Source organism: Peromyscus maniculatus, chromosome 6, assembly GCF_049852395.1.
Source record: "Peromyscus maniculatus bairdii isolate BWxNUB_F1_BW_parent chromosome 6, HU_Pman_BW_mat_3.1, whole genome shotgun sequence".
Taxonomy (NCBI): Eukaryota; Metazoa; Chordata; class Mammalia; order Rodentia; family Cricetidae; genus Peromyscus; species Peromyscus maniculatus.
This window is the reverse complement of record NC_134857.1, coordinates 70,048,803-70,073,931: the sequence shown is the minus strand read 5'-3', so window position 1 is coordinate 70,073,931 and position 25,129 is coordinate 70,048,803. Positions and strand designations below refer to the sequence as shown.

The window sequence follows — 25,129 nt, the reverse complement described above, 5'->3', positions numbered from 1 at the left end:
GTTTTTTTAAGTCACACCAATCATAATTTTTTTGAGACACCAGACAGCATGCCCTCAAGAAATCATAAAATAAGCAGTTGGCTCAAACTGCAAGACAAACCTAATTCATTCCTCACAGTATGCTCTCTCCCCTGCTAGCTATCTAGTCCCCAGCCGCAGGCAGCAGGCAGCCAACGGCCCCAGGTCTCAGGCCTCCCCTCAGGGAGTCCCCACACCCTCCTGCACAGATGGGATCCCTCTGTTTCCATCTTGCCCCTCGCCCTGTGGGTCAGGAGAGGCAGAGAAGCACGTGGGCTGCTTTGGGCTCTGCTGGTTTCTGGAACCACCTAGAGAGTAAGCTCAACCCCCATTCCTGCAGACCAGGAACACCCCGTTCCTGCAGACCAGGAACACCGGAAGGCCCAGGGGCTGGTCAAGAGCCAACCACAGTCCCGGGCACTGAACTGAGGGTCACCGTGGGTCCCTGCTCTGTGACACAACGAGCCCAGGCTAGCTCTCTTCCCTCCCACTTCCCCCTCCTTTCCTTTTCTCATTGCCTCTCTTTGTTCCGGTCTCTTCTTTTCTCTTTCTCCTTTCTATTTCCTCCCCTTCCTGCCCTCTCCTGAATGTGTGTGTGTGCGTGCATGTGCGTGCGTGTGTGTGTGTGTGTGTGTGTGTGTGTATACACATGCATGTGTATGTGTATATGTGTGTTCATACACATACATGTGTATGCGTGTGCGTGCGTGCGTGTGTGTGTGCGTGTGTGTGCGCGTGTGTGTGTGTGTGTGTGTGTGTGTGTGTGTGTTTTCGTGCATATGTGTACAGTCACAGCACGTTTGAAGGATGATGGTTAGAAGACAACTCACTGGACTCCATTTCCAGCTTTTTTATAGTTTTGGTTGTGAGCCTAGCCTTTAACGGCTGAGCCATCTCTCCAGCCCCCGTTTCCAGCTTTTTACCGTCTACCAGGCAGGGGGTCAGGCTTGACGGCAAGCCCCCTTTCCCATTGAGCCATCTCAGTGGCCCTTTCCTGTTTCTTCTGTTTTTATTTATTTATTTTTTTTTTTTTTGGTTTTTCGAGACAGGGTTTCTCTGTGTAGCTTTGCGCCTTTCCTGGAGCTCACTTGGTAGCCCAGGCTGGCCTCGAACTCACAGAGATCCGCCTGGCTCTGCCTCCCGAGTGCTGGGATTAAAGGCGTGCGCCACCACCGCCCGGCCGTTTCTTCTGTTTTTAAAGACAGGGTCTTATTACACAGTCCAGGCTGGCTGGAACCCACAACCTCCCTGCCTCTGCCTCCGGGACCTCATGGGTGTCGGTACCACCCTGGCAGCTTGGGCCCAGGCTGCCTCTCTCCAGGGCTATGATTTTCACTGTGAGCAATAAAGCTCCCATGAGGAGACGTGAGGGTTATTGCTATCACTCACCGCAAGGACTCAGCTGGCTTATCCTGGGTTACTGGGCTTGGGCAGTGGAAGCTGGAAGACTCTAAGTTAAGGAATATGAATTAATCTTCTGTTGGGAACACTGAAGTGTAGCAGAACTAGAAGCTTCTATAGACAGGGAAACAGCAGCTGGGATCGGTACCAGCAGGTGCGGAGAAAGGTGAATTTGAAGGGAATTACGGACAAGAACCACAGAGCTTGAAACCCTTCATGGAAGCTTGGGTGGGGTAGGCATGGGCATGGGCGTGGGGTAACTAACGATGTTGACCTTGGAGATGTGGCCCAGTCGCCCATCTTCGTGAACCTGGAGTGAGTATGAACATAAGTGATGAAGACTCCATTTCCCAAGCCCCAGGAATGACCAGGGGTGGGGGCATGCATCCATAAAAAGCAGAAATACATTCTTTTTCTGCTGGCTAAAAGGAAGGTGTGATGGCTGGAGCCCCAGCAGCCTTCTGGAACTGTGTGAAGAAGTCACGTCTCCAGCACAGTAGGGCAGCAAGGGAGGAGTCTCTGTCCCAGATGTTGTCGGGTGCCCGTCTTGCTTGGACTGACCCTTTCCCCAATTTCTTTTGCCCAAGAAAACTTTATTACTTTGTCTAAGCTATTGTAAGTTCTTCGTCAGAGTCAAAAACAAAAATGAAAACTGATATAAAAAAAAAAAAGAAAAAAAAAACTCCTGAGAAAAACAAGAGTTAAAAATAGAGATGCAGAGAGAGTTCAGGGCAATGTGAGGGTCCGAGCACAGACCCGATGCCTGGGACGCCAGTGCATGGGGACACACGGTCACCGCTCCTCACCAGGCACAGGGGTGTATTAGGATGAAAGCTCCTCTAAGTCACTTGCGTCCCTTGCTCGGCCTGCTGCCGTGGGCTCCCCTGTTCTCTGAGAGGTTTTCTTGCTCATCAGTAAGGCACTGGTGACGGTGACAGGCGTCCCTGTGACTCAGATGGCGGGGCAGGGCATGGGGCGGGGCTCAAGCACCAAACAGAGCAACCAAGGGTTGAACATGGGAAGGTGGGCAGAAGGCAGATTTCGTGTCTGGACTAACATCCGCTGGGAGATGGACATGGGTTATTTTGGTCATGGAACTCATCCCTTCCCCTTCCTTCTTCCCTCACCATCCAAGGATTCCCCACCTTGGAAAGCTTTGGACGCGGCCTTCTGCTGGGCCTTCTCAACGTACCAGAATGTCCTCAGCATTCACTGTAAGAACAATGCAACCTCTTGACTGTGGCTGGATCCGTTCTTAGCAGAGTGACAGGGGATCATTACCCGGGTGGTGGTGGTGGGGGGGGCTAGCAACCCCCTTCTCTTTAGCAAAGTGTCATTGCTGAAGAGAGTCCAGCTTAAGCACCACAGGCCACCGTAGTAATTGTTGGGACAGGTACTGCTTCCCAGTACACTGACAGGGGTGGGGGGGGGGGGTGCCGCTCCAGCAAGGCTCACTCCTCAGGGGCTGGGGGTTGCGTTCCTGCAAGGCTCACTCCTCAGGGGCTGGGGGGGGGGCATTCTTACAAGGCTCACTCCTCAGGAGCTATCCTGTACCCAGAGCTCAGAGTTGCCATTGTTAGGAAATCTTCCTGATTTCCATTTCTAGACTCTTCTAAGAGATGCCGTCCCTTAACTGTAATGCAATTTATAATTAATGTACATTTAACATAAATAAAAATATGAAGAAAATAGCCACAAATAAACAGTTTTGCTGTTTAAGTGTCAAAAAGCAGAAACATACTGTGAATGGAAAAGGAAAAGCAAGAAAAAAAATGTGAATCAGAAATAACAGAAAGAGAAACTCAGCTGTGAAAAAAGTGAGGATGGGGGAGACACAAGGCAGGCACTTGAGATCAGAACTCTAGTGCCGCTAGGGATGTGGCCCGGGGACCAGTGGCCCGGTGGTGAAGTCACCCGGGCGGCAGCCCACTGAACCTGGGCATGGCAGCACCCTAGAAGACTCTGTTCCAGGCTTGGGGGAGATTTGGGCGCAGCGGCCCCTGTGGCCAGGCAGGTGCTGTTCTCACCCAGGCCGCACAGCTCAGATGAGGGGACAGAGGACAGAGAATCACCTGCCTTACATTTCTCCACCCTCCTTGCAAGACCACTGCCTCTTTTTCTGTGATTTTTGAATGCACCCTAACTTGCTGTATTCCCAGGCCTTCCCACCAAACAAGGCACCAGGCAGCATCTGGGAGACCCCCCCCCCCCCCACACACACACCATGGTGTCACAAGCCCAGGACACAGTCATTCCCAGGGAGGCTCCAGCAAGAGGACCCACAAGGCTCTTTACCATCCCGCCTGTCTCTAAGGCCATCGGCTGCTAGACAGGAAGGGGAATCTTCAAGAAGGAACTTCAAGGGCACTTTCAAGGAGTTAAATATGAAAACTACGAAGCCCGACCAGACCCTGCTTCCCAAGCCCTGTCCATAAGACACTAGAATTCATGCAGAGGGGGAAATGAGGGGCTTGTCAACATTGTCAAAGCCAGCCGCCTCTCTCGGTTAAAAATTCGTATATAGTGTGGAAATTGTAAACCAATTGCACTGTCTTTTCTGTCAAAGGGTTAAACAAAACAAAACATCATTTAAAAAAAAAACTTTTTTAGGGGGTTGGGGATTTAGCTCAGTGGTAGAGCCCTTGCCTAGCAAGCGCAAGGCCCTGGGTTCGGTCCTCAGCTCTGGGAAGAAAAAACAAAACAAAACACTTTTTTAACCAGTCACTTGCCAGAAATTTAATATATGTGCACAAGGTTGCCCCTGGTGCTCAAGATGGCATGCTGCTTATCAACATGCTCTTCAGGTTGACCTGTCCACCAGACAATGTGAAGCGCTGCATCACTTTGCCTTAGGGATAAGGATGCAGACACAGGCCCACTACTGAGTGTGTGTGTGTGTGTGTGTGTGTGTGTGTGTGTGTGTGTGTGTGTGTGCGCGCGCGCCAGCCTGCCTGCCTGCCTTGGCACATCTACACCCTCCTGAAAGACTTTGTGAGCCCAAACCCATTTCTTACACATAGACACAGTCTAGTAAAAACACAATACATCTAACAAAAAAAGTTCTATTACATCCCGTGGAGAAAAGAGCTTGCTATTGACATGTGTTCCCCAGCATTTCTGTGCATGTGGCTCGCCTGTAAGAGGTGGGTGGTGGCGTGCTGTGCAGGGTCAGTCTGTGCTCCTTCCCCAGATCTTACATAAGACTACATTAATATAATCATTAAAAGACTGACTTTTAAACATTGTTGCCTATGAACTCACTGTAAGCATGTGCTATACCTTATTTAAACATTCTTTAAAAGATTCTGTTTTTATTTTAACTGTATGGGTGTTTCGTCTGCCTGTATGTAAGCACACTATGTGCATGCGGTGTCCAGAGAAGCCAGAAGAAGGCATCGGATTCCCTGAACCGGCGTTCCAGACAGTTGTCAGCAGCTGAGTGGGTGCTGGGAACTAAACCCAGGTCCTCTGGAAAAGGAGCCAGTGCTCTTAACTGCTGAGCCATCTCTCCAGCCTCTTTATGTCAGCAGTTAAATCCTAGATGTTCACTTCATTTCTGATTCTTTGATGTCATAAACATCATTATATTGAAGACTTCTGATGTCAGTTTATTTCCATTCAAGGAACTTTCTAGGGTTAAAGCTATAAACCTGCCAGGGCTTTCCAACAAGCCTGTTTCCAGAAAGACGGTGCTAACTCCCTTTCAGAGTAGGACACAGCCTCACCCCACCATCAACAGGAAGACCTTAGCAGCACCAAGTCAGAGCTTCATGATGTGCTCCGTGATGTTTTCCTTGCAGAAAACTCATGGCTCTCTGGTTAGTGACCGGCACACTGTATACTCCACTTTGGAGACTTCCTCTAATTCTCTGTTGTGGCTGCCTTCAGTGGGGAAGTAAACCGACCGATTCCCAGGACCGCTTTGGACAATGAGATATTTCCCTCTGATCACATTTGTTGCCAATATTTTTTTTTGAGTAACATTTGCTTTTAAATAGATTTTTTTTCACTTTTGATCTATCTATCTATCTATCTATCTATCTATCTATCTATCTATCTATCTGTGTGTGTGTACAGTGGGGTGTAGTTTGCCTTCATGTATGTCTGTGTACCACTTACATGCCTAGTGCCTATAGAAGCCAAAGGGGGCATCAGATGCCCTGGAACTGGAGTTAGAAATGGCTGTGAGCCACCATGTGGTCCTGGGAATTGAACCCAGGTCCTCGGGAAGAGCAGCCAGTGCTCTTAACCACTGAGCCATCCCTCCAGCCCTGGCTTCTATATTTTTTTTAAAGGAGAGAAATCTTAAATTGTATTTATGGCATAATCAAACACGCCTCCTTCCCTTTATGGTTCTTCTCTTCTGAGATGGTCTGTCTAACACTACTTTTCACCCCAGGATTGATTAAATATTCACTTTGATTTCTGGCTCCTGTTCATATTTCTTCTCTTCTATCTGACTCTTTAATCTACCTGGAATTTATTTTGGCGGCTGGTGAGAGGTGGTGTGCCAATTTGATATTTCATCCAAGCTTCCAATTTCCCCATGAACGTTTATAGAATAATCTATTGCTTCCTAATTGGTTTTCTTCCTCCATGATTGGGTTTTCACACCAGGATGTATTTCAGGGTTCTCCATTACGATTCATCGATCTATCGCTACTGGTTTCTTTAGTAATGAGTAATGCCCAAGGGACTTAATGACTCTTTGTTTTATAATACATTTTAGTATCCATAGAGAAAGTCCCCTCTCTGGCTTCTCTTGTAAGAGTCAAGCTGTTTTCATTTATTGATTAAAATGTCCTGTGAATCACTCGTTATTTTCCCTTAAAATTTCTAATTTTGTTTTCCAATACAGCAAAAATTGATTAAATTTGGTAACTTTCAGATTTGTAAATCCTGTTTTTAATATTCATTAGTTCCTGTTTCTTCATTATAAATTTATTCTGCCCCGGGTAGAGCTCCGGGAGTCTAATTAGAGAGAAAGAGGAGAGTTTATATGAGCGAGAATTGTTGAAACCAAGGTTGGATAAAGCACAGGGACAAATGGCCAAACGAATGGAAACACATGAACTATGAACCAATGGCTGAGGGGCCCCCAACTGGATCAGGCCCTCTGAATGGGTGAGACAGTTGATTGACTTGATCTGTTTGGGAGGCATCCAGGCAGTGGGACCAGGGCCTGTGCTCATTGCATGAGTTGGCTGTTTGAAACCTGGGGCTTATGCAGGGTCGCTAGGCTCGGCCTGGGAGGAGGGGACTGGACCTGACTGGACTGAGTCTACCAGGTTGATCTCAGTCCTCGGGGGAGGCTTTGCCCTGAAGGAGGTGGGAATAGGAGGTGGGCTGGGGGGAAGGGGAGGGGGGCAGGAGGGGGGCAGGAGAGGGGAGAAAACGGGAATCCGTGGCTGATATGTAGAACTGAATTGTATTGTAAAATAAAATAAAAAAAATTTATTCTGCTTTCTATCTAAGGTTTGTTTCATCTTCTAATTAATATAGTTTCTTTTCCTTCTTCATCTCCTTTTCTTGGCCTTTTGAGACAGGATCTTGGTATATAGCCCTGGTACTCAATATGCAACCCTGGCCAAAAACTAAAGGCAATCCTCCTGCCTCAGCCTCCTGAAGAATGTACATTGACATGTGCTACAATACCTGGCTTCCTTCTTCACTTTAAAAAAATATGTATTTATTTTTTTAAAAACGTATCGGTGTTTTGCCTGTGTGTACGCACCACATGTGTGCGGTGTCCACAGAGGCCAGAGGAGGGTGTCAGCGTTATGGACGGTTGTGAGCTGCCATGGGTGCTGGGATTTGAATCTAGGATTCTGGAAGAAAGCAAGTGCTCTTAACCACTGAGCCATCTCTCCATCCTCCTTCACTTTTTAACAATGAAAACTGTGAAGAGTACTTTTCATCTGAGTACATAGTTCTCCATCAAAACTTTTAGTATTTCAGGTTTTCTTTCTTATTTTTTTATATGTGTGTATGTATGAGTGTGTGTGTACGTGTGCGTGTGTGCATGTGTGCGTGGGGGAGGCAGGGAGGTGCATGTGTACATATGGAGGCCCAAAGCTGATGCTGGATGTCTTCCTCAATCCATCTCCACCTTATATATTGAGGCAGGGTCTCTCAGTAAACTTGGAACTTGCCGTTTTGGCTCGTCTGTCTAGCTAGCTTGCCGGGGAGATCCTGTCTCTACTTCCTAAGCGATGAGATTAGAGGTGGGCTATCACACCCACCGGGCTTTTACGTGGGTTCCGGGGATCCAACCTGATCCTCAGCTCACATGACAAGCTTTACCACCACGCCATCGCTCCAGCCCCCAGATTTTCAACCTCATCTTTTTTTCATCAGTACTATTTTATTTTGTTTCGTGTGTACTGGTGTTTGACTTGCATGCATGTCCATGCACCACTTGTGGGTCTGGTGCCTGCAAAGGCAGAAGAGGAAGTCAGAGATCTTGGAACCGGAGTACTGGGAATGGAACCCTGGTCCTCTGGAAGAGCAGCCAGCGCTCTGAATTGATGAGCCATCTCTCCAGCCCCCCTTATCTAGAATGTTAAATGGTTCCTTTGAAGCACATAACAATCTGTGCTGTGCAGTCAGCCTGGCTCCATCACCCTGTTTTGCATTAACATAATAACTCTTCACTCGTCCTTTTTTCTGGGTCCCTTTGCTTTAGCTTCCTCTTCTTAAAATAGCATGAAAACAACTTTTGCTTTGAAATCTCATCAAAGTGAGGGACATTGTCTTTTAATTGAGGAGGTAAACTCAACTAATGTTGATCATTATAAATTTTAGATTTGGCTCTCTCTCATCAGGTTTTGCATTTCTGCTCTTACATTTTCCGGTCCTGAGTCCTTGTTTCTTCTATCTTAGCTCAGTGGGACCCGATATTTGGAAAGTGCAGTTGCTTAACTGCCTCGTGACTCAGCTTCATCCTGTGTGAAATGGGAATGTCACAGTCCCCAGGCCTCACACAGGTAAGGTACCAATTTAGGGAGTGGGGGACAACTTATAGGTGATGCTACTGTTATCCTGATCATATGGTTTTAAAGTCCTATTTGTGGGAGCCAGAGAAGCAGCTCAGTGGTTAAGAGCACTGGCTGCTCTTCCAGAGGACCAGGTTTGATTCCCAGCACCCAAGAGGCAGCTCACAACTGTCTGTGACTCCAGTTCCAGTAAATCTGATGCCCTCTTCTGGCCTCCATGGGCACTGCACAGACACACAAGCGGTGAAACACCCACACATAAAATAAAAATAAATAAATAAATAAATTTAAAAATTTTTAAATCCTACTTGTGGTAACCTTAACGTTTAAATTATGATTTCAACTCTATTTTTCTGATTACTGAGTTTAAGTGTTAGAGATTAAAATTCTCTACATCAGATGACGGATTCAACATGTTTTTAACCAAACCCTTCAAGCCCATCCATTTTAGACTTCTAACAATTTGCAGTCCCCTAATTATGGTTCAGTTACTGTTTTTATTTCATGCACCTACTCTGTAGAAACTACTTTTCCTTTAAAATTCAATTTGGCAACCATGCACAAATGTCTTTATTTCATTTTTTACAGTATAACTCTGTCCACCTCTCTGGCTTTCCCATTAGTCTATTACTAAGATCTTCATTGTTAGTCTTTTTTTTTCTTCATTCAAATGACAGAGTGGGTCTCTCAACTGCAAACTCTGTCAAGATGTGCTACTGACTCTTCAAACGTAGTGGATCTGAGGAAAACACAGCTGTGTTGTTCATGTGACTCTCGGGTGGCTAATTGTATGATTTAACACAATTCCAGAAAAAGTAATGTCTAGAGGTAGTTCCTATCGCCCTTCTGATTGGAAAGAATGTAGTGCTTTTTATTTGCCCCGTCTGAGTATCTGTTACCCATGACAATTCTGGAGAAGTTTTCTTCCTGTATATCTTTGATTATACTTTTGTCCAAACCTGGGTTGGGTAGCCTCCATCTCTGAGCTAATCATCCTTTCACTCACCTCTTCTAGATTCTGAAACAACTTTGGAAACTATTTATTTGTTGTTTGTTTGTGGAGGAAGGACAAGTGCCACCGCCCATGAAGGTCAGAGGACACCTGTGCGATCTGGTTCTCATCCCACCACATCAGTTCTGGGACACTAACTCGGGTCACCAGGCAGTAAGTACCCTTATCCACTCAGCCCTCTCACTGGCCCTCGGAGAAAGCTTTAACGTTGGCCCTCTACATTCTACTTTTTAAAAAAAACATCACAAATGCGGATTTTCCCCTTTAGAGAAGCAATTTTGACTTTCAGGAACTCTGAGCATGCGAACCAGATGTGTTTCCGTTCCTCTTCTGCCGTCTTCCTCACACAGAGTCTGTTCTTTTCCTGCACCGCAAGGCATAGCCAGTCTCCTCAGAGCTCTTCGGGTTTCCCATCATTAGCATCCTTTTGCATCCTCCTTTGCCTCCTCCTTGATGCTGCAGCGGGGCCCCCGCAGGACCTGGCTGGGCAGCAGGACCACCTTGACTGACTCCTGCCTTACAGAAGACCAACTTCTCGTTTCTCCAGCTAGAGGCAGGACCAGGAGAGAGCTTCATCCATCCTCTGACTCCCTCAACCATCCATTTTACAAACATTTAAAATCACAGACTTCCAACAGTAAAAAATGTTGAGCATACACTGCTCTCCTTTACGTGTGCATGTATGTGCATACATGTACATATATGTGTGTGTGTGTATATATAATAAGTTGAACCACCAAAAAAAAAAAAAACAAAAAACAAAAACAATTGACATCTTATTCGCCGGGCGGTGGTGGCGCACGCCTTTAATCCCAGCACTCGGGAGGCAGAGGCAGGCGGATCGCTGTGAGTTCGAGGCCAGCCTGGGCTACCAAGTGAGCTCCAGGAAAGGCGCAAAACTACGCAGAGAAACCCTGTCTCGAAAAACAAACAAACAAACAAAAATAAGTTGAATGCTTGTATATTAAATGCAAGCTTCGGTTATCTTAGATAAAATAGCTATGGCTAGAAGCTCTTATCATTTTCCACACAGTCCCCCATGGGATTTTGGCACCAGGTCCACACTAGAATCTGTACCCCACCAAAGGGCTCCTCACAACCACAGTCCCGAACCCCATGCTTTCAAGATCTTCTCAGCTCAGCTCAGCGTCGGGACTTCCTGGACTCCCCGCAATGAGCTTCATCCTGCAGACAAGCTCCACACTGCTCTCTTCAAGTCAAAGCCGCAGGCCCTCTGTTCCCTTCTGCCCCTGCCTTGGAGCTTCACTAGTCACTAACAGAGAACAAGAGTATAGGTTGCTCCCTCCTCCTCCTCCTCTTCTTCCTCCTCCTCCTCCTTCACAGTTCTGAGGATCAACTTAGGGCCTCATGCATGCTAGGCAAGTATTTTTCCCTGAGCTGTAACCCCAACCCCAGAACGGCCTGGTTCTCTCGGGCTCTAGAGGCCAGATCTCTAGAATCAAACTCTTCATTAAAATGTATGAAAAAATTCAAATTCACATAGTCAAAATCAAACACCTGCTGACAAGCCTGAGACCCTGAGGCCGACAGCCTGCAGGGAACCGTATAGACTGGGGAGCCTCAGAGCGGAAGAACCCAGAGGGGTCCAGCCATTTAAGACGACGACGACGACGACAGGGAGGGTTTACTTGCAAGCAAGACGCACCCCGTGTTTGTCAGTGCCGTTGGAGGCCTTTCTGCTCCTCCCAAGGAGACAAACACACACGTGTGGGCTGCCAGAGTTCCTCAGGGTGTGCGGGGAAAGCCGACTTCCCCGGCCTGATGCCCTGGGACCCGGGGCCTCCACGGTTTCCTTTCTGATGGTGCCTGGCATTTGACAGTGTTTAATGAGGAGGTTCCTGGGGTGGCCCTGGGAGGCCTGTGGGAGGAGGGCATGCAGCCAAGAGAATCCTGGAGAATGCTGAGTGCTGCAGCTGTCAGGTCTCAGAGGCAGTGGGGGGATGCCTCTCTAGGGTCCCGGCAAAACAAGCCGAGCTCGCCACCGCCACCGCCCTCCGCCCTCCCGGCAACCAGGTGTTGCTCTCCCAGCACAGGGCCCCTCTGCACCGTTATTAACGCCTGTCTGTCCTTGGCAGGAGATGTAAAAACATTTATTGGCCCATAAAAGCCAACTCCAGATAGGAGAAATGACTCCTAAAACGCATCTTGCTGAAGAGGGATTTCCATAGCAACTTCAGAAGTGTGTGCATACAGCTAGAGACAAGTTCAGCTCATGGAAGCCACCTGGGCCATATGCAAACCCTGGTCTGGGTGGCAGCAGCCAAAACAGGTTCTAGAACCCGTCATGGTGCGTAATGCCCTCGACAAGTCACTTACCCCCTCTAACCCAAAGGTGACGGAGTCACCATCCGATCAAACTGCGAGACATCAAGGCCATCTTTTCCACATCCCTCTCCCACTCTGGCCCAACTCTTCAGTCCCCTGTCTCAGTGTCTCAGCCAGTCATTCTTATGGTTTGACCTTGGGAAGCACAGGGTCACCTACAGCTCTGAAAGAAACTGGCTGGCCATTGTAAGGGAGTTCTGCCTGATTATTTGAGTTCTGTACATGCTTTCACGGCCCTATAGACCAGACTCTGGGCAAGAGTCAAAGATCATGAGATGTAGGGACAGAAATTTGGGGATGGGGAGGTTCTCAGGATCAACACGGTAGCAGGGCACAGGCTAGGCGGGGTGCAATGGTAACAGAAACCCCAGGTGATCCCTTAGGGACCCCTAGATGGCCCTAGAGAGTTATGCTCTAGGAGGTAAAGGGCTCTGTAAACTCTTCCCTGACAGTCAGTGGGTTCCTGCCGCCCTTGAGTAAGGGGTGTGACCCTGAGTCAGGCAGCTCCCTGGAGAGATGGCATTTTCACAGCCAGGTGAAGGCAGTGAGTGCCCCAGTCAACAGAGGGCAGAGCAGGTGCACTCTAATATCCAATGCACACACACAGGCACACACAAATGTACGTGCACACCCACACACGTACCCATGAGCACGCCCAGTACACACACACACACACACAGTTGCACAGACATACATGCACGTGTACACATATATGCACACACATGGGGACATCACTGGACATGAAGTCAGCCCTGGAAATGGCACAGCAGAGTGATCAAGGACACTGACATCAGAGAAGATCAAACAGCAAGTCCGGTATTTTTTGTGTCACCACAGTGGCCCTCAGAGCTCAGGCTGGGGACATGACTAGGACAGTCTGGAGCACAATTTCCTGTCCCTGCGGGATCCAGCCTGGGCTGACAAGATAAATGTGAAGTTTGGGGCGGAAATCAGGCTTGCATTCTGGATGCACACTTGGGAGCCCTGTGACCTCAAACCAGCTACTTTCCAGCAGCCAACCCTAACGTGAGGACAGTCGGGGCTCCTCGGGTCTGGGTAGGCTGGGATAGCATGGAGTGTGGGATACAGAGCCAGCAGAGGAGAAGCAGGAGCCAGGGTACTGTCCCTGTGCTCGGTACCACACATCTAACCCACCCCAAAGGCTGAGATCACAAAGCCTATCCCTAGAGGCCAGGCTACGGCAGGGGCTGCCTCGCTTTGTTTCCTGATCTTCAGCTGGGGCTCTTGAGCCACATCTGCAGAGAAGCAGCACAGGCTAACCTGGCTTGACAAGGGCTGCTCTTGTTTAACCTGGGCTAACTCAGGCTAACCCAGCCTCATCCATCTTGATGCAAGCTAACCTTGTCTAACCAGACTAACCCAACCTGGACCTGGGAGCTTTGGAGGGTATTAAATAGCAACTATGATGCAAAGACTTCTGAAAATGAATAAATGAGTTGCCGCACTTACAACAGTTTCAATAAGCAATGCAACTCCCTGGTGGGTACCTGGTTGTATGTTCAGGCTGTCTGTTTGTCTGAAATGCATGCCAGACAAGGGGCACAAACATGGAAAACCTGAAGTGCCCCCAAGGGCTATACAAATTCAGTTACCACTGTTGGAAATCTTGGCTTCTGAAGATTAGAAAGGAAAGCAGGGTGAGAATCAGTGGGCATTTGGTAGGAGTCTGTCTCTTCCGGTTATAAAAAAGGCAACCACCAAGTCCCTGTGTTACCTGGGATTGTGCGATGCATGCCGTTAACTGACGGCCATCGCATGGCAAGGTACAGTTTGTAAGGGGGCCTTGCTTGACTTGAACAATAAATCCATACAGTAGGCACCATTCTCCTTCATTCATTACTGAAGCTCAGGGAGGCAGAGGGACTGGTATTCCTCAGCAGAGAGTCCCACATGACAGCCAGCAAGGTGGCACACATCTGTCATCCCAGCAGGAGGAAGCAGGAGGAGGGAATATGGAAACAGAGGGGTCACAAGTTCAAGGCCAGCCTGGACCACCCTATCTCAAATAAACAACAAAACAGTCTCCTGAGGAGTTTGGGGTTGGAAGCAGACAGAACACTACTTTCTCTGTCACGGGAATGTATTTGCCAGAGAAGGTTCCGGAAGAAATGATTAGTATGGATCCCTGCTTGGAGAAGAAGCTCAGCTGCTGAGCTGTGGTAGAGCTTTAGAGAGCCGAGTGGTGTGGCTTTGGGCTCTCTAGCAGAGTCCCCCAAAATGGACAGTCACAGCCTGGTTCTCAGAGGCTGCCCCCTCTCGTTCTAAGGACCATGTTCTGGGCAACACAATGTCTCAGTCTGAAATCTGAAAGCCATACTCACAGACTGAACACCCCAAAGACAGTGGGAAATTTATTTCATGGCTCCCATGTGAGCCTACTCAAGCCAACTCTGCTAGAGTTCCCTGTCCTGTTTTATATCTGCTCAGATATGGGCACTCGGAAGAGCTGACAGCCAGCCGTAAGTACTGATGTATTAAGGACAACTACCGGGATCTGTGTAAGCAGCACGGATTTTCTCCGTGCCTTCCCACACAGAGAAGTTCTCTACCCCTGGAGCATGGCTTTATTCCATTTCAAGTACCCCCAGGAGCACGGCTTTATTCCATTTCAAGTGACTTTTACTTTAAAATGAGGAAGCTACAGCTTCTCGGGCAGACTCCAGAGCCCTTGCTTAGATTTGGACTCTAAATATGAGATGTGATTAGAATGAGATACAGTGTCAGCTTGAGAAAGACAGGTGTCTCCAACAGGGCCTGAGGGGTAGAGGAGGGAGGTAGTATTGGTCCTAATGGGGAGCCACAAGGGTGACTGTTCTGAGAACTGGCTGGTCACTACAGAGCCCTGGGTCTCAGGGAAGCCAAAGTTCCTTCCTGCCATCATTGGTCTGAATCACCAGCCCCCTAAAATCTTTCCCGAATCTATTTCACCAGCATCATGACTATCCAACTTTAAAGTGCATATGAATCATGGTGAGAAGCTTCTAGAAGGCCAGTGCTGAGTCAGTAATTCTGGGGTTCAGGCCTTGTATTCTAACAAGTCCCCCAATGAGGCCGATACTGTCAATTTGTGGACCGAACCTTGAGCAGAGACATATTAGTAGTGATGTGTGATTGAAAAAAAAAAAAAAAAAAAAAAGATCTGTGAGCAAAATAATTGTGGTGATATATTGTGTACCCTAATAAAATTTGTGTGAAGATCAGAGAAGCAGAGCAAGCCACAGCCACCACCTCTTACCTCACCAACTCCTCAGCCTGAAAGAGTCTCTAGCTGAAAGGGACGCTTCTGCCCAAAGCCTTTAGCTCCTGTCTCCTCACGCCTTATATATCTTTCTCCGCCCAGCCATCGCTTCCTGGAATTAAAGGTGTGTGTGCTTCCCAGTACTGGGATTAAAGGTGTGTGCCACCACTGCCTGGCTCTGTTTCTCTCCTAGACTGAGTCAATCTCATGTAGTCCAGGGTGGCTTTGAACTCACACAGATCCCGATCCGTCTGAATCTCTGCTTCTGCCTCCAAATGCTAAGATTAAAGGTGTGTGCCACCGTTCCTTGGCCTCTATGTTTAATCTAGTGGCTTGTTCTGTTCTCTGATCTTCAGGCAAGCTTTATTAGGGTACACAATATATCACCACAACTAATTATATGAGGAAATTTGAACTAAGCAAAAAATGAACAGGCTTCTCGGAGTTTTTTAAACATCAGCAAGCATCATTAATCTCCAAGAGGAGAGCAAACAAAAACTTGTAAATTGGTAATACTCCTGGTGAAGAAATAACCAGAAGGCCTTGACACATTGCTCTAAAAGAAAGAACAAAAGTCAGTTCTGTGTATTTTTCCAGCTTACCTGGGCTCCAGTGTTCCAACATCCTAAGCCAGCTCTGCCCTCTTCTCATTCATATTTTCTCCTTTGAGGTATGTGAGAACATTCCTGCCTCCTCCATCAGACCTTAGACCTGGGCCTCCCTGCTCCTCCTCCCTTCCCTGTACCAAGTTCAGAGGCCCCCTGGAATACCTTTCACAGACTCGCACGGTCCAGGCGGCGATGATCCACAGAGAGATGCTGAACACCAGCAGCACCGTGCCAGGGCAGATGGTCATGAGTGTCTTCATGACGAATCTGGTGTTGAAATTGATCTTGTTGAGGGCCCCAATGCTTCGGGATGAGGCATCAGTGAAGAGTTTGCTGTGTAGCAGCATGACTCGGGCGATCAGGTACAGGCGCAGGAACATGGGGATGGACAGGATGATGTCCACATCAGCCTCTGCCCGAGAAGGGGTATAGGAGAAGGCCAGGCGTGCGGTCCAGAAGAACTTGTACTCTCCAGGAATGGGGTGGATGGCACACACCAGCATCTCCAGGCTGATGTAGAGGATGCGCTCGTAGGTCATGGCTATCCGCCAGTCATCTGCACCATTGTCGATCACAAAGAGCTGGAGGAGCAGAGAGTGCGTTAGTGTGGCCAGGACAGGTGAGCAGGAATGTCCCAGAAGAGGCTAACGGGGTCCCATTAGCCTGACCACCTGGGGCAGGCTGCTCGTCAGCTGTGGTGAGTGCCCCACAGAGAGTGGAGACCTGCCTGGGTCAGCTGACATCTTGGCTAAGACTCCCACTCTCTGCACCTCACACTCCTCCTCTGGAAGTTGCTTCCTAGGATACCGTCATGTCTGTCTGCCTGTCTGTCTGTCTGTTTGAGACAAAGTCTCACCCTGTAGCCAGCTAGCCTCAAACTCATAGAAATCCTCCTGCCTCAACCTTTCCATTGCTGGGATTACAAGAATAAGCCAGCATGACAAGCTGGATACTGAGATTTCTAATCAGAAAGAATACATTTGGTCTTCAACTTGGCTGAGGCATGAGCTACTAAAACCCCTGGCGAGGGCTGGGGTGCAGCAGAGCATACACAAGACACTGGGTTTGATCCCCAGCAACACCCACCACCACCACCACCACCACCACCACCACCACCACCACCACCACCACATGCATATACACACATATGTACACACACCCACACACACCCACAAATACAAACACACATACCCCATACCACACACACAATGAGCTTTAAAAATGACGAGTCTTTGCGGGGGGGGGGGGGGCTGTTATGTTTTGTTTTGTTTTGTTTTGTTTTGAGACAGGATTTCACTGTGTAGCTCTGGCAGTCCTGAGTTTTGTTCTTGGACTAGGCTGGCCTTGAACTCACAGAGATCTACTTGCTTCTGCCGCTCCTAAGTGCTGGGGTTAAAGGTGTTCACACCTGTCTATATTATTTAGTGCTGGGGTTTAAGCCCGGGCCTTCACACAGTGTTGTTGGTCACTGAGCCCCATTGCCAGCACAGTCAAAATCTCCCGAATGCCTGTGCCGTGACTGAATGACCACGCTGTGATTGCCTGGGGAGCATTGGCCAACGTTGGGATGGGAGCTAGGAAGAGAGTGGCTATCAGTCCCACCCTCCCCAGGGTGGCATCAGTGGCAAAAGAGTTCATCGAGTGTGCCACACAACGAGCTTCTGCAAAACCCAAGGACAAGGTTTGGAGACTTCTAGATAGCGGAACACATGGAGGTACCTGGAAGGCGGCACACCCATAGGAGCCCCGGGGGCTCCTTCCCACTCTCCTGCCCTGCGAGTCCATGCCAGCTTGTTGCTAACAGGATTCTCTGAAGCGTCCTGAAGAAGAATTGTGCAAATGTTTCACCTGGCTCCAGCAGATGAATCAAATCCAGGGCCCAGGTCACAGGAGCCCCAACTCACGGCTGGTCAATCAGCCCCGTGTGGGCTTTGGAAGTGGGGCCAGAGCTGAAGGACCAGGCCAGTAGCCAGTGGCATCGAATGCGAACTTCCAGTAGAGTGTTAGAGCTGGGTTAAACTGCAAAGCATCCCTTTGGTGCTCATGTTTGGTGTGTGGACAAACGCCCACAAATCCTAGGAGCAGAGAGCTTTGCTGGAGGAGGACAGCGTGAGGGGCAAGCGGTGGGTCAGTCTCTTTCTGCTCTGCCCGGCCAAGCTCCCTTGCAGCGTGAAGGATCCGGCCTCTGCGTGTTATTTCGTGCTAAGGGGGATTAAGAGTGCTTTTGTGTTTAAAAGAGAAAAACAAACACAAAACCCCCACATCTCTGAGTCTCAGCAAGTGTGGCTTGATAAAGAGGGGTGTTTCCTGAATCATGGAGCTCACAGGGCGGCCAGGTTCCTGACCCCAGCCCAGAAGGGGCAGGAAGTGTCTGCTGTCCACACTGCACTCTTGAGCAATGCATAGAACATCCATTGCATGGCTCCTGAGTACTAACCAGTCCAGTAACCCTGGGTGAGTTACTGAACCTCGCTGCCCCTCCATTCTCATCCGGGGATGTGACATCTGTTGCAAGCAAGCCAGAGAGGCTACCACGGCCCATTGCATGACCGTGCACAATGGTATGCCGAGGTGCAGTGAACCCTGCCTAACGCCTATCACACTATTCGCTATTATGAGCAAAGCGGTAACTATTAGCTATGGTTCATATTAGTTATGACTGTTGTTTTTTAGCCTTACAAAGGTTAGTATCTTGGTCTTTCCAAACAATGATGACTGGGTTCAGCTATATCTCCATTTCTTTCCAGTACCAACCTTCTTCAAAGCTCTGAATCCTGGGGCCAGGTCATGAGAACCCACTCCAGCAGTCATTCCCTGGATATCTGCCTTGCCCGTCCTCAGCTGAGATTATGTGGGGAAGGCCCAGCCTTTGTCCCCAAGGAAGAAGCCCCACTCTGGGGTCCCACGGTGCATGATGACTGTTCAGAAACTGCACTTTGGCCTTTCAGCAAACTCAGTCTTCTCCGAACAGAGGAGCCTTGAAGGTCCCGAGCCACCGGGGCCTCCCTACAGCCGAGGTGATAGCCGGGGCAGTGGAGGTACCCATCACACCCCATGTCCCTCCCTGACAGCCACCTGCTGCCATGTACCCCCATGTGTCCTGCCCAGAGCTCCGGGGAACTGCTGCCTTCCAGGATGGCCTCTGCTGGCCTTTAGTGAAGAGCCAGGGTGGAGGTCTTGTGGCCTAACTCAGCTGGCGCTCTGGGGCAGAGAGCCGCGGAGGGCAGGCATCCACTCGCACATCGTGAACAGAGAGTGACCCCTGAATCCTGCCTTGGATGGCCGGTTCAGAAAGGCCAGCGAACAGTCAGCCTGGGAGGGGAAGACGCCATGCTGTGGCGGGAGCTGGGGGAAGATGAGTTTAACCTCAAATCCACATCCACAAAGGAGAAAAGATGGCGGCACTTTGTGTTGAGGGCTGGCCAAAGGTTAGATGAACTAAGCCTGCTTCCCCGCCTGCTTCTGCCTGCATCAGACTGCCTCCACCTCCTCCAAGGTCTGGGCCCCAGCACAGGCCTTCACCCTTCTCCGCTGCCTTCCCATGAGTCGCTTTATCCAAGGAGGAAGAGAAGACTCACGTTGCCTGGGCCTGAGGCCTCCAAGAATAAACCCTGAGAGTCAAATAGTCTCTGGTACACCAGATACAAATAGAAGGCAAGCAGGTGAGTCACATGATGTAGACAGTGTGGGGGGGTGGGGGGGTGGGGGAGTGCTTCTTGCTTTTAGTGTCTGCCTGTGACATTTGCATGCTACGGGATCAAGTTCCAGACAGGCTGGCAGGCCTTGCATGCTTGCTCCGAGAGGTACAGGAGGTGGCTGTGGAGGGGACCAGACTCCAAGGTCACTGAGCCTCAGCTTCCCCCTCTTCCCGTCCTGGGACCACACCGGGCCGTAACGAATGTGAAACTCATAACCGTGTTAAAGGCCTGCTGTCTGTTGGGAACAGAGCAACACAGCCAAGCAAGGCCTGACGATGAAGGTCAGCAGGGGAAGTAGAGGCCGCCCGCCATGAGACCGCCTGGCGGAGGGCCTCTCATCGGGAGTCATCTGGGAACGGGGGAAGATCCAGCACAGCACCAGGGCAGCCTCTCTTCTCTCAGACCGGTGCAGCCTGGGTTTTCCCAGACCCAGATCCATCAATTAGAAAGACAGATCTATGGCCATTCCAAGGCGTCGTCTGTCTGCTCCTAACTGCGGTCCGACAGCCGAGTCATGGCAACATGACTATCTGGCCGAACTCTTTAAATACAAAATTAAAGCCTTCCATCCAGTAATAAAGAAGCACATTTGGTTGCTATGGTAACTGGGTTCACGCAGTAGGAACTGAAGCAATGAGTAACAGATTCCTTTGATTGCCTGGTGGGGACCGAGCTGGTCCATCATCTAAACTGAAGGATGGGGTCTCCCCTGAGCTCCACAGCTCCACAGGAAAGAGCTGGACTGGGGCGGCGTCCCACCGGTGCTCAGGTGCCCTATGTACTTGAGTTTCCTGATGCAAGGGAGATGGGGGCAGTCCTGGGTAGTCTAAGTCGGAGGCTGGTGAGCTGGATGGAAGCTTCTTCCCACAGCCAGGCATCAGACTCTCTGAGTCCGTGTGACTGTCTCCATTACGGGACAATTCCCCTGTTCCTCTGCACTCTACCGACTCTTCTCTAAGTAGGTGGATCACAGAGCTGACTGCTGGGGCATTTTCAAGCAGTGTGCACTGGGGGGAGGTTGTTTGGAGTAGAGGAACAAGGAGAACTATTTCAGGCTACAGACTGAGAGCACCTGCTAGACAGGCACCATGGCAGGATTTGGCGGCGCTGCAGAGCCGGGCATCTCCATCCCAGCACATCCCGGCACATCATCCCAGCACATCCCAGCACATCCCAGCATATCCCAGCACATCATCCCAGCACATCCCGGCACATCCCAGCACATCCCAGCACATCCCAGCACATCCCAGCACATCCCAGCACATCCATGGCTCTCCTACCCAGGACAGCCTATGCCTTGTGCTTTCTACCCCTGGAGCCAAGCTCTGCAGTGTGACCTCACTTCCTGCAGATGCACCCTGCAGCTTCTCAGCCTCCTGCTCATTCCCTGCCAATCACAAGTCCCAGCTATTTATTGGCCTTTACTGCGTTTTCGTCTGTCTTGTCACTTGGACCAGTGGCTGTCAGTGTGGCTGCATATCAGAGCTACTTGGAGCCTGTTAAAATTCCCTTTGCCTTTCACCACGGGAGCATAGCACAAGAGAGGGGGAGGGAGGAAAAAGGAAAGAAAAGCATCTCCATGCCGAGGTCCATCCTCAGACCGAGACTGGGTCTGTGGAGGGGGCCGGGGCTGACGTCTGAATCTGTGCGAGGGGAGGGCTGATGTCTCTGTGCAGTGGGGTGGGCTGACCCTGGGATTGCTCTTACTCTTGTTTCTGATAGGAGGTCTGTTATGTAGCTCAGGCTGTGCTCGATCTTGCTCTCTTCCCACCTCAGCCTCCTGGGTGCTGGGATCGTTCCCCACAGGTGACACTGAAGTGTGGCCAGGGTTGGGACCCAGTGATTACAGCTCCCTTGATCTCTGCTACTGCCCATGCCTAACCTCAACCTTAGCATGTAGGAGATGTTTACTAAATGCTGCCACTTATATGACTTTGGGCAGCCAATCTTCCCTCTCTTGCCTGTTTCCTCCTCTGTGGATGAAGAATGGTCCCCAGCTGGCATTGTTTTAGGCTTCTGTCTGTGGTGGTTTGAAAGAAAACGGCCCCCAAAGGGAGTGGCACTACTAGGGGATGTCGCTTTGTTGGGGTAGGTGTGGCCTTGATGGAGAAGCGTGTCACTGAGCGAGTGGGCTTTGAGGTCTCATATATGCTCAAGTCATGCCCCGTGAGACCAACCACTTCCTGTTGCCTGCAAGATGTAGGACTCTCAGCTGCTTCTCCAGTACCATGTCTGCCTGCACGGCACCATGTCCCACCATGATGATAATGGACTGAAGCTCTGAAAATGTAAGCCGACATCTCAATTAAACGTTTCCCTTTCTATGAGTTGACATGGCCATGTTGTCTCTTGACAGCAATAGAAACCCTAACTAAGACACTGTCACTACGATAAAGCATCAGGACCAGAAACAACTGGGCAGAAAAGGGCTTATTTGGCTTACAGGTTACAGTCCATCATCAGGGGAAGCCATGGAGGACCACCTGCCCAGGGGTGGCACCCCCCACTGTGACACATCAATCATTAATCAAGGAATGTCCTGCAGACTTGCCTACAGGCTGTGTAATGGAGGCATTTCCTCCACTGAGATTCCCTTTTCCCAGATGACTCTAGCTTAGTTGGGGAAAACTAACCAGCACATGCATCCTGTTCAGAGAAGCCGGAATTCTGTGGTACTGTCCTGCCAGTGCCTCCGACCTGATGAGTGTCCTTGGTGCATGAGTTCCTCAGCACAGGGCCCAGGCTGGTTCGCTTACTTACAGTGCCGGGCATGGTGCTGGCACATTGTGGCTTGAAGCCAGTTTTTGGTGAATGAGGAGTAAGGGGCCAATGACTGCTTTATGAGGAATCCAGAATGGAAACTCCTGCAGGAAATTCATTCCTAGGCCCATGACTAACAAAGGCCTGATGATACATGTCATGCCATGGAGGATGCTGCCCCATTCCCAAATGTGAGTCCAATCTGCAATAAACAACCTGTGGTGGTTTGAAAGAAAGTGGCCCCCACAGGCTCACGGGGAGTGGCACTATTAGGAGGTGTGGCCTTGTTGGAGGAAGTGTGTCTCAGTCTCTGCCTGCTGCCTTCGGATCCAGTTGTAGAACTCTCAGCTACCCCTCCAGCACCATGTCTGCCTGTGTGCTGCCATGCTTCCCACCATGATGACGATGGACTAAACCTCTGAACTGTACGCCAGCTCTAATTAGATGTTTTCCTTTACAAGAGTTGCTATGGTCATGGTGTCTCTTCACAACAATAGAAACCCTAAGACACTGCCCCAGGCGATCGCCAACATCAGGAAGTTCTAGAGCTAACCTGGAACCAGCTTCTCTCATTAACTTTTAAAATGATGTCTACTATTAATGTTGACCACATTATTTGCTCGTGTGTGGGTGTGCTCATGTGCGTGTGCAGAAATCAGAGGACGAATTGCTGGCACTAGTTCTCCTCTCTGCCATGTGAGTTCTGGGGACTGAATGCTGGGCATCAGACTTGGTGGCAAGCACCTTCCCCTGTTGGACCATCTTGCTGGCCCCAGACTCAGGATCCTGAGTGATGCTGGATCAGAGGGATCCGGGGAAATGGGCAGTGATGTCTCCACAAAGGATAGGTCTCCCCCAGAGCTTGATCTCCATGACCCAGCCTGACTGCCTCTGATGGGTTTTGGAAAGACCCTGGGGTGATGCTGACAGGATGTGTCACAAGGCAGGGCCACAGACAGCCCTGGAAGGGAGAGGATGAGGAAGACACTTGGCGCTGACAAGGAAGTGTTCTCCTGACCCAGCCTGTGCTTGCCCCTGCCCACTGGCTCCCTAGAAGGAAACAAAATTCCGTCTCTAAGTTGCTGCATCTTATTGAAACAGAGAATCTCCTCATGAAGGGAGGAAGGGCCAGCCTGCAGAGGGTCATGTGGCACCATGGCCTGCAGACTTCGCGAAGTCTCACCCTTCCTTGGATGGTGAGAGGATGCTCCAGGCTGGGTCCTTCTACCGCTTGTATAACTCTGAGAGCAGGAGTTGCTGTGATCCCAAGAGCTTCTGGAGGGACGTGGACACAACAGAGTGATTCCTAACATGCAGTAATTAGAGAAAAGCCAGAGTCGTTCAGTTCAACTCAAACTCGATTGAGTGAAACAACCAGCAAGAACCAAGTAGGTTAGGACATTGTAGGGATATAAACACAAGTCAAAACATGTGTCCCAGGAACCAGTTTGCAGTCTCAAGTGGCTCTAGCATCAGAGAGGCAGATGAGGACCCTCAGAGGAGAGCTTCTTGGGTAAGATGGGGTTTCAGCACCACTTGGAGACAAGTACCGCACGTAGCTTGTAGAAAATGTCCACAGATCCACCTGCTTCTGTGGGTATGGCATCACGTCTCCCTCCCACAAGAGGTCTAGTCCGTGTCTCAGCTTCTGGGATTTGAACTCAACCATGTGCCTTGCTTTGAGCGACGGGACATTATAAAAGGCAACGCATCCGAGGTTTAAAAGATCGGTTCTGTGAGGCTTGCTGCAGGCGTATGGCCTCATTTTTTCCTGTCTCTCGACTTTGCCAGGCACTCCAGTGAGGCCTTCCTAGACCAGCTGTGTGACAGGAGCTCTGTAGAGCCACCACGCTGAGGCTGAGCCAGCCCCAGGGACAGGCGCTGTCTTGGGCTATTGTCTCTCAGGAGCGCAACACCATCGCCATACACTAGGACTGGCGGGCACTTGGGTCGAACACTAGGAGATCGGGTGAAAGGTCTTCCATGCCCAGCAGTTCCCCTTTCCGTTCTCCTGCCCCAAGCTCTAGAAAGAACCCACAACACCTATTCACCCTCCCGCCCCCATAGTTACAGGGCTGGCCAGTCCAAGGGAGTGTGGGCCATGACCAACAGACATCCCACTTTCCGCCATCCTCTGGATACCTCATTTCAGATACCAAGATTAAGTCAAAGTATTAAAAAGTTGTTTTCCAAACTGTCGAGTTATTTTCCGAAGTGTGTTCTGGAAGTGTTTAAGGAAGTCCGCTGGAGAATTAGATCAAATAACGTAGGCAAAATAGAATTTATGGTGTGTGGGAACAGCGAGGCTCCTTAGCAGATCTAGGGAGTTCCGTGATTAGCTGGCAAGGGCAAAGAGGTCAACGTGGATGCTCTGAGTGGTCACTGATGGGACCAGAGAAAATGATCTTAGAGATCTCAAGATGAGCCAGAAAGCCGGGCAGTGGTGGCACACGCCTTTAATCCCAGTACTCGGGAGGCAGAGGCAGGCGGATCTCTGTGAGTTCGAGGCCAGCCTGGTCTACCAAGTGAGTTCCAGGAAAGGTGCAAAGCTACACAAAGAAACCCTGTCTTGAAAAAACAAAAAAAAAAAAAAAATGAGTCAGAGACCCTTGAGTTTTGTCCACGGTGCCTACTCTTCACAGGCCTGGAGTCCTCGGCCCCTCCAGCTCACTGAGGCGGGGCTTCCTTCCTCCTCAGACTGTCTCACAGAGAAGCTGTGTCATCCCTGGCTCATGACAGCCAGCTCTGAAGGGCCATCTGGTCACCTCAGAACAGGTCAGTTCAACCAGACACTTTGGAGCCTCCCAGGGGACAGCTGCAGGGTGGAGAGTGGCCGCCCTGGCAGGAGAGCGAGGCAAGGCTTCAACTGTCCCGCCTGTTCCACAGCGAGCCTGAGTTGACTCATTAGACCACGGGTCCCCTCCACTCCAGTGTGGAAGACTGGAGGCCCTTCTGCTCTTTACTTGAGCAAAATCATCTCAAAAAATGTCCTCGGCCATCACGGGAGACCCTGTGTAGACAGACCGCAGCCA

At 49.9% G+C, this 25,129-nt stretch overlaps 1 protein-coding gene across 4 annotated transcripts in view; it reads right to left on the bottom strand.

Moving 5' to 3' along the window:
• The window catches only part of Kcnn3 (potassium calcium-activated channel subfamily N member 3), a 145,045-nt gene that overhangs the window by 41,525 nt on the left and 78,391 nt on the right, over positions 1 to 25,129 (bottom strand). For all 4 annotated transcript variants that reach the window (XM_006976310.4, XM_042279395.2, XM_076574470.1 and 1 more), the window contains one exon: positions 15,802 to 16,220. In XM_006976310.4, coding sequence (XP_006976372.1) covers positions 15,802 to 16,220 — 419 coding nt within the window. The remainder of the gene's footprint in view (positions 1 to 15,801; positions 16,221 to 25,129) is intronic.